The sequence below is a fragment of the Montipora foliosa genome, chromosome 12 (assembly GCF_036669935.1).
Source record: "Montipora foliosa isolate CH-2021 chromosome 12, ASM3666993v2, whole genome shotgun sequence".
Lineage (NCBI taxonomy): Eukaryota > Metazoa > Cnidaria > Anthozoa > Scleractinia > Acroporidae > Montipora > Montipora foliosa.
The window spans coordinates 7,828,127-7,838,126 of record NC_090880.1 but is presented as its reverse complement, the minus strand read 5'-3'; the positions used below and the strand labels follow the sequence as shown (position 1 = coordinate 7,838,126).

Below are 10,000 nucleotides of genomic sequence, written 5' to 3'. Positions count from 1 at the left end.
AGATAGCGACTTTTACGTGACACTTCCCAGTAATGCAAGCAGTAGTTTATTTCTAAACAATTCCAAGTCCTCCTTTCGTGTAGCGCTACCTCGACAAATCCATCTGAAAAATGAAGAAGATTGGGAAGTAGGATTGCATCATATCGTGTATCCGCTCTCAATGTTTGACATTACAAATGACTGCAAACATTCTCACATCATGCTGGAACGTCAAGGTGACTCCACACCGTTTGTATTACCCGAGGGCAAGTATCATACAGCATTAGATGTGACAGAAGGAATGTTACAATGCCTGAACATCGCTGACCCACCATCTAAGATTGAAGTCACAGTGGACGACGAATGGAATATAACGTTAAACTCGCAAACTGAAGGACTTATGATCACACTGTCTACAGCTCGCGCGTTGGGATGGATAAGCGAAAACAACACTCTTACACCCAGAGTTCGTTTGAAAGCTGCACTCACCCTAGAAAGAAAATATGGTCATGATTGGTTCATCTTACCAGCTGGCACATCCATCATATATCCCGGTATTTACATCTTTCCTCCTTCGCTGTCGCTTTGCTCGTGTAAGCAGAGGCTGGTTCAAGTTCAAACGAATCTCGTGGAACCGTGGCAGGTGGGTGACAAGCGCTTACCTCTTCTACATGAGATGATACCCCTGGGCAGTTTTCGAGAAACACTCCTTGAAGAAAGAGGACATATTGTGTGCCTACCTTTGCGGACAAAGATATTTCAGACCATTGAAACCTACTTAACGAGTGGATACGGGCAAACGCCAGCATTTTTAGACGGTATCGTCAGCGTCGTTTTACATTTCCGCCGCCAATCAACATGACCAACAGTTTTTACATGGTGCTGACCGGTGATGCAAGTCTGACTCAGTATCCCGAAAACAAGGCCGCCGATTTTAAGATGCAGTTACCAAGTCAACTAAACCTAAGTGGAGACTGGGAGGTGGCCATGACACGCATCATTTATCCTTACACCTGGCAAAACGTAGGTGAGAATCAGTTGTCCTACACTTTGCTTTGTAAGACAGACCCTGAACCCTGGAAATTGAACATCCCTGTACCAAGTGGCATTTACCGTGCGGTCAAAGATGTCATTCACGGTATGACGAAGGGACTACACAATCGATTGAGAGACATTTATTTGAAGAGTGACAAGACCATTACGAGTCTGGAAGGAAACTAGTGTCTTTACATTTACGGGAAAGCACAAGATTACTTTGAGTTGAAGTTACCAGCCGCTTGGTATGTGATTCTACCAAAGACATTAGCTCGCGCCTTGGGGTACTTAAACCATCAGTATAATATTCCTTAGCTGTACCAAATCGGAGGCCTTGTCCAACAGAATGATGATCACAGCGTCCTTCTTGCGAGGACAACGACAAAACCTGTCAGAAAAGAAGAATTGGTGTGGGGATTACCATCTACGTGTATTCCGATTAAATCGAGTCTCTAGTAGTGGGAGATGCTCAAGCCAACTTACTTCGGATGCTCGTTCCTTGTGGTCAGCTGGGGAACATGATTACAGAAGAGGTCAAGGTGCCCTCCTACCATAGACTCGAGACACAGGTCAATTGATAACATTTGCTTCTGGAGCCGTACGCATGACCCTGCATTTTCGGCGTCGTGCTATTCTATAACAACATGTTATTACCTATGAACCACCGATATTACCCATATGGTCGACAAGTTGTACCCTATATGCAGCACGGTAAAGGAGGAGAGATTAGTATCTACGGATCGGAGGAACACACCCTTATGGTCAAGGGGGCAACGGCTTAGGTGGAATGTTTCAGTCCTTGTTCCGTTCAGCAACTCCCTTTCTCAAAACAACAGCAAAAAAGGTGGGAAAACGAATGCTCGATACTGGATTGGAAACGAGAATGCAACTTGTCCAAGATGTGATCAATGGTCAACCTTTAAAGAAAGCTGCCAAGACAAGAGCTAAAGCTGCTGGAAAAAATATTCTCACAGGGGTCATTGATGACATTACACAGCAAGGTTTAGAGAGAATATAAGCGCGCGGATAAGTCAAAGCCGCGCAGTGAAGGACAGACCAAGAAAAGGAGAACACCTCTTTCAACGTTCAAGACTATTTTTGATAAAAGATGGCATCAGCACACCCTCTCTCAGCCCCTGGTGCAAATTCAAGTTTACAGTTGTTTAATGTACCTGTGACAGATGTGTCGATTGTTAGCAGCAAATGGGTCGATTACGAACCGGTTCAAACGGGAACTAATCCCATCGAGTTTGTCATCAAACAGTTGACTGACTACATTGACATTAACAAGACAGAGCTGCGATTGGTAGTAAAGATTACCAAACATGATGGATCGCCCACAGGGGATGGCAAGAAGTACACTCTGGTCAACAACGCCCTTCATTCCATCATCAAACAGTTTACCATCAAGATCAACGAAACGCTGGTAACAGAACAGTCAGACACTCAGGCATACAATGCTTACATCAAGACCTTATTGAACTTCACGGAACAGGCCAAGAAATTGTACTTAACCAAAGCTCTGTATTACAAAGGCACTGCTGGACGCATGAATGAAGTGGATAATACAGCAGAAAGTAATGAGGGTCTGAATAGAAGAGCCACAATTACTAACAACGGCGCAGAAGTGGGGTTGGTCGGAGTGCCCCTTAGTGACGTGTTTAATATTGACAAGTTGTTGCTTGACGGGTTTGGAGATCAAAGTCAAGGTGGATCTGAACAACGATGCTTTTGTTCTCATGGGTGGGAGACTCCAAACAACTGCAAACTAAAGATCATGTCTAGCACGCTTCGCATACGCACAGTGCGTGTTGCAGACAGTGTGAAACTAGAACATGTACAGATCATGCAAGGTCACAAAGGGAGCGCACCGCTACCAGCCATCTATACCTTAACCAGAACCCTTACGCAAGCAAGTATCATCCCTCAAGGAGTCTTAAATCACACTGAGACAGATCTATTCCACGGTTTCATTCCTCAGTGGATCATTTTTGGGCGGGTGCGAAACGATGCGTTCAACTGGAACCTTGCAATAAATCCTTTCAACTTTAAGCTTTGACCAGCAAGACATTCGGCTGACTGTGAATGAAGAAGAAATGCCTTACTTTGCGCTGGATCTGACGGGTGGAAAAAAGATCGATGGTTACAACACGCTGTTTTCAGGAAGTGGAGACATGAATTGCGGGCACGGGCTTGACATTGATAGAGTGAATTGGGAAAATGGTTACGGTTTGTTCCGTTTTGATTTGACACCGGCAGGAAGTGGACATCTCGATCACCTGATACCCCATCGAAAGGGTAACATGAACCTGTACCTGAAATTTGGAAATCAGACGAACTCAGTTCTGAATTTAATTGTGTACGCAGAATTTCAGAATCAGTTGGAAATTGATCGCAATCGTCGCGTGGTCTACGATTTGTCACAAGGCTCTTAGTTCATCGTTATGCATACGACCCAAGAACTATGGAAAGCCTGTCTTTCTGACCCTGTGTTAGCACCTCTGATGCAAGGCGTATTTCCAAGGGATAGGCTACCTGTCATCAACACCTACCCAGCCGGTCTCATCGCCAATACGGACCCTCATGACCAACCTGGGACACATTGGGTGGCCATGTACTTTGAATCGCCTCGTGAAAGTGAATCCTTTGACAGCTACGGATTTTCTCCTGAAACTTACAACATGGATACCTACATTCTGCGGGAAGTTACCTATTATAACGACAAACCACTGCAAGGACTGAACTCGGACGTTTGTGGAGATTATTGTTTGTTTTATCTCATTCATCGAGCACGGAATGTTGACATGAACACTGCTCAAGCTAAACATAAACGATATGATCCTCAGCGGAACGATGCACAAGTTGAACGGAGTGTACACGCTTATTTTAATTCAGTCATTTATCCTAAAGTTAATGATTGCTTTCAACAAGGTTGTAAGTCATTTCGCTGTGTCCATAAGCAATAAAATCACGTTGAAAGTAAAAAATGTTGCTTTTGTGTGTGTATTTGCTAGTAAATGGGGTGGGAAAATTCTATCTCGTGTACACAAATCGTTGAAGATTCGTCTCGTGAACATGTCTCAATTCAAGTGCTCCAGCAGTATTATCATTTCTGGCCCCAGCCAATGTGGAAAAACAACATTTTCGTGCCAGATACTTCAGCACGCAGATTGTTTATTTGAACGCCCCATTCGCAAGATCGTGTATTGCTACGGTCAATGGAAAGATTGTGTTAAGGAATTGGTAAAGGAAGTCACGTTCATGGAGGGTATTCCCGACGACATTCCCGCCTTATTTCCCTCATCGTCCTGGTCTGCTCGTGTTAGATGACCTCATGAGAAACTGTAGCGATGACGAGCGCATTTTGGATTTGTTCACCAAAGTGTCCCATCATTGTGACGTCACCTGCATTTATTTGACACAAAACCTTTTTCCCTCAGGAAAGTTTTCCCGGAGCATTTCTCTTAATGCTCATTATATCATTTCTTTTAACAATCCTCGAGATACTTTGGGGTTGAGGACACTGGCACAACAGGCGATTTCTGGGCGTGTTCCGTTTGTATGGGAGAGTTTTCAAGACGCTACATCACAACCATTTGGATACTTGATGCTGGATTTACATCCACGAACCCCGGACATTCAACGATTGCGAACAACGATCTTTCCAGCGTCACATTCATATCCCGTCGTTTACGTGGATAAGAAAATCTATAAAACCGATGAACCCTTTCCGGTAGATTTCATTTAACGCTATGGCTTTGCAATTGTTCCACCGCGAGGAGACAGTAAACAATCAAAGTGGCGGTGACATGACTTTGCGTTCTGGAAAGATTTCAAAAGGTACCGAGAGAAGAAAACGAGAACTCATCAAGGCTTCCAAAGTCAATCAACATTTACCATTTCTCAGCACTTGTTTTACAAGCAAAGGGAGACAGCGGAAAGAGATGATATCTCACGCTAGTAAGGGATAAATAGAAGCCATCAGTGAAGTCGCTCTTAATCTACTTAATTGGAACATTATGGTTCCACGTTCATCAATTAAACGCTTGAAACCACACAAGTCAAAACTCCTGTATTTGACTCGCAAGACACCTAGTCTGAAGAAGAAAAAAGAAGTTCTCAATCAACAAGGAGGATTCCTGCCAGCTGTCGCCTCTTTGATTGCACCGTTCGCTTTGGATTTATTGGATAAAGTGTTAAAATGAAACTCGTACAAAAGATGATGTTGGATCCAGAGCATTTATTGCAAAACCTTGAGACAGAACATCGCTGAACATCACCTCCGCAACTCACTACCTTGACGCGCTTGGATCAAGACATGAAACATATCACGGATTCTACTTTGCCCGCGGATCAAAAAGTGGCCTTATTGGATCAACTATCACAACGCTATCAACGTTTGGCAAAACAAATGAAGAGCGAAACGAATGCGAACCTGCAGGGACAGCGACAACAACTCCAAATGCGCCCACTCCAAACCATTCTCCTACGATATCCGAGGTACAACCCAAAAAAACAGCACACAGGAAACTTCCAGCAACACCCGTTGGTCCATCCAAAATTCCTGTTAGGATAGAAACACCACCTCCTATCGAACAGGAAACAGATCCCTGGATCTTTGAAACGCCCCCAGGTCCTACAGGGCAAGAACACCGATTAAGGAGTAACACAAAGTGGGAACCTTACTGCACAATAATGATGCAGTGAACTCAAGTGAATTACATTTTTTTTTCATCTCTCATTTGCGCGTGTGTTACTTATTTTTGCTCTAAAGGCGTTGAAACAGTGCATGCATAATAGAACAATAATGATGCACCGAATGCAAGTGAATTACAACATTTTTTTTTCTTCTGTCATTTGCGCTTGTGTGATTTATTTTCGCTCTAAAAGCATTGAAACAGTGCATGCATAATAGAAAAATAATGATGTAGCGAATGCAAGTGAATTGCAAAGAGAACTACTCTCACAAATATCACATTGTGATAAGCGTTTTCTGTTAATTCAATAAAACGTTTGAAATGCTTGTTGGTGTGTATGTATGGACTTAACAACTATTATCTTTGTTGTACATAGGGTGCGTCTTCAAAACAACTTTTTTCGGATGAAGGTTTGTATAAAGAGAACTATCTCTCGCAAATATCACATTGTGATAAGCGTTCCCTGTTAATTCAGTAAAACGTTTGAAATATTTGTTGGTGTGTTTTTATTGACTGAACGATAGCGTTCTGCAAATAAAATTCGTTCGAGTTAGTCCGGTCTCGAATGTTGTTTATTCTTTATGACTGGACAGAACTGCATTATCAGAGCAACAGTATTTGTTTGTTTTAAGGTTACGATAGTCGAATAGTCGAAGAACAATCGTTTATATCAACTTGTCACTAGAGTATCTTTTAATAAAGCATTTGAAATGTATATTGTTGTTTGCTCACTGCGTCAAATGTTGTGAAAAGTATTTTGAAATACGTTATGAAACCAACTCCCGCTTCACCATACAACAGTCTCAAACGCTTCTCAAAATCCAATTTTTCTTTTAGGTGTTATTCAAATCTGTTGAGTAAGCTTTCTTAGTGTCTGTGCACTGAAGGATGTCTTTGTGTATTCTTACATAAAAAGATTGCATTTACCCATGTTTCATTCAAGCGCGAGGTTGAAAAACTTTCCTTAAAAAAGGTTGTAACAACGGAGTTCACGTTTGTTTAAAAAGCGTGAAAGAGTTGAGAATGCTCCTCTTTTCCACACAAAACAACATTTTTGATCTATATTCTTCCTTCTTCTCTCTTCGATCGCCTCTATGCAAATTTAGTTTAAAAAGAACAAAGCGTTTGTGGACTTGTCCAGGCGTGTAAAACCTTTTGTGAATGTGTTTTAAAATTCTGTTTAACTCGCTTCAAAACAATAGGTTTTTGCGTTTTGATTGGCTCTCGATGAGGTAATGGTTGTTTCTGATTGGTTTCCGATGAGGTCATCTGATGTGGTTGTGATTGGTTTCTTTTCCTTAGTCTTGTGTTTGCTTTGCTGCGATCTCTTATTCACAGTTCAACTCCAGAGCAGGACAGAGCTCTCTCTCTCCAAACCAGGCTAGTAGCATACCGATAAAATGATATGCACACACAGTACTATTTTATGCGCGCCTTACGAAACATTATTTTAGGGTTACGTTTCTTTCTTTATCATTCTCATAGATGAAAATATCCTCGTCTTCGTACATGACTGGCATCTCATTAACCTAACCCTAATTTATGCGACGACCTGGGATGAACGAGTGGTCTCACGTGTTAGGGTTACAACTGCATTGCGTCATGCCCCAACATGCCCCTAATTTATGCACGCCCCCTTCTTAGGGTTACACCGCGCGGTGTCAGTCATGCCCCAATTTGCCCCTAATTTATGCACGCCCCTTCTTTTGTCTTTTGATTGATGACGTCATTTGATGATTACCTGTCAAATCCGGTCTGGATGATCGCATGCAACTACTCCTGCCCCAGTGTATGCGGATGATACTGTATTATATTTTACGAGCCTCTGTTCTTCGGAGATAAATAAGGTAGTGCAAGACGACTTAAATCGAGTTGCAAAATGGATAGAATGTAACAAGCTTATTCTTAATCACAGTAAAACTAAAACAATGCTTTTTGGGAGTCGGCAAAATTTTGCAAAATCACCAAATTTTTGTATACAGCTACATTGAAAGATCTTGGAAAAGGTACCTAAATTTAGTATGTAGGTGTCTTTTTGGACGAAACACTCTCTTAGAAAGATCACGTTGAGTATGTCAGTCAGTAGTCGGCTTGGGCCCCTATCACGGATACGAGCATGCCTCACGTTGGAAGCTTCTAAACAAGTATATACCTCACTCGTGCAGCCGTTTTTTGACTATGCTGATTCTCCTTGGGGTGAAATCTCAGAAGGATTTTGGAAAGAGCTCCAACGTCTACAAAATCGTGCAGCTCGAGTTATACTTCGTAGAAAAACTTCAAAGAATGCTTTCCAATTGCTAAATTGGCTACGTTTAGCCTGCGGAAGGAAACTACACAAATGTAGTTTAGTTTTTAAGTGTTTAAATAACTTGGTACCGAAGTAGTTAACAGAGTATTTCATAAGAAACAAGGTTTTCCATGATTATGGAACTAGAAGAAGTAACGACCTGCACTCACCAAAGCCTAAGACCAATATGGGAAAGAGAACCTTTAAGTACGCGGGGACTATTTTTTACCCGCTCATATTAAAACTGCCCTGTCTTTTAGTAATTTTTTAAAAGTTTGCTAATCAAGCATTACTTATTGGCCAGCAGTCTGTACGCATCGAAGTTTGATCAGCCAGGAAACCTACAGAAACTGGTTTTCAAATTACCATTTAGTATGAGAGAGAGGTGGCGGCACAGCGTTAACGACATAATGGAGCTTCAGGCAAGACCTGTAAAGTTCGGCGACCTCGTTGCTTTCGTTGATCACGAGGCAAGAATTGCCACCAACCCAGTTTTTGGCAAAGTCTCGAGCATCGTTCAATCAGGCTCAGATTTGAGGTCTAGAAGACCGCCACAATCACGTGTTGGTCCCGCGTCGTTCAAGGTTAAAACATCGACTTTTGTCACCCAATTACAGGAGATACAACGCATGAACTCAGAACAGAATTCCGACGTTGATTCCGTAGTCCTCGGTGCCCAATCTAGAGCGTGTCCATTCTATCAAAAGAGCCATGCCTTGGAGGACTGTCACTTCCTTAGATGGAAGCCATACCAGGAGCGAATCAAGTTCTTATCATCTATGAGGCTTTGCTATGGCTTTTTGTCTGACAATCATATGGCAAGGCTCTGCCCTCAACGTAAGATCTGCAAGATCCTTAATTGCTCTCGGAAGCATCCTACAGTCCTTCATACGGCACGCGTTCGTGAAAAGTCTTCAGTGGACATTGCTGTCGGAACTGAGAACAGTGCTGATACTCAAGTCTCTAATGCCATGGCCAGCACAGACCAGCATGGAGAAACTCGTGGCAGGACAGCGATGGCCGTTGTACCTGTAAAGGTCCACTCGAGGAAAAGCAATCGAACGGTCGTCGCTTTCGCTTTCCTGGACACTGGCAGCAGAGCTACTTTCTGTACCGAATCGCTAATGAAGAAATTAGACGAGCGAGGGCCTAACATCAAGATCTCTATGTCTACCTTGAAAAAGAAAAAATAGCCTGGTTGACATTTATCTCCTCCGTGACATAACAGTTTCAGATCTTGATGAAAATGACTTTATTAACCTTCCCATGCCCTATACCAAGCCGGAAATTCCAGTTAATGGTGAAGATATTCCAACCCAGGAAGACGTGGATCGCTGGCCTCATTTAAATGGCGTTTTTATTCCCCACGTTGACACCGAGATGGGACTTCTCATCGCCAGTGATGTTCCAGAGGCGCTCGATCCGATCGAAGTCAAGCATAGCCAAAACGGTGGTCCCTACGCCTCGAGGACGCGCATCGGTTGGGCGATAAATGGCCCTTTGGGACGTCGTCGCAAAGTCTCCCAGCCTCATTCTGCAAGCTGGTAGAGGACTTCTACAATCGCGACTTTACTGACTGTTTTGTTGATGATACATCTGAGATGTCGCAGGATGAACTCCGCTTTATGCAGAACGCCCAGAAGATACAGTTGAAGGATGGACATTATCAAATTCCCCTACCGTTTAAAGATCACGCGGTCTCGGTCCCTAACAAATTGCAAGCCCTGTCACGAATCACTTGGATGAAGAAAAGATTGGAGAACGATCCCAGGTTGCACGACGATTACAGTGCATTCATGAAAGAATTGGAGGACAAGGGCTATGCAAGGGCTATGCGCGTAAAGTGCCTCTCGATCAGAAGAATGACAAAAGCCTCGGCGCGTGGTACATACCTCATCATGGTATTTGCCATCCCCATAAACCGGGAATAATTAGAGTCGTTTTTGACTGCTCGGCGAAGTTCAGAGGAGTTTCCCTTAACAGCATGCTATACAAGGGTCCA

General features: G+C 43.0%; 3 protein-coding genes across 3 annotated transcripts in view; 2 read left to right on the top strand and 1 right to left on the bottom strand.

Annotated features, from left to right (window-relative positions):
- Positions 1 to 10,000, bottom strand: part of LOC137980243 (putative serine protease K12H4.7) — a 213,620-nt gene that overhangs the window by 142,315 nt on the left and 61,305 nt on the right. The gene's annotated exons all lie outside the window — the stretch shown is intronic.
- LOC137980635 (uncharacterized protein F54H12.2-like) lies at positions 2,123 to 3,073 on the top strand. The gene has a single exon (XM_068828087.1). It carries the CDS (start codon positions 2,123 to 2,125, stop codon positions 3,071 to 3,073), a length of 951 nt encoding a protein of 316 aa, XP_068684188.1.
- The window catches only part of LOC137980634 (uncharacterized), a 672-nt gene continuing 654 nt past the window's right edge, over positions 9,983 to 10,000 (top strand). The window contains exon 1 of the mRNA XM_068828086.1: positions 9,983 to 10,000. This exon is cut by the window's right edge and continues 654 nt beyond it. Coding sequence (XP_068684187.1) covers positions 9,983 to 10,000 — 18 coding nt within the window.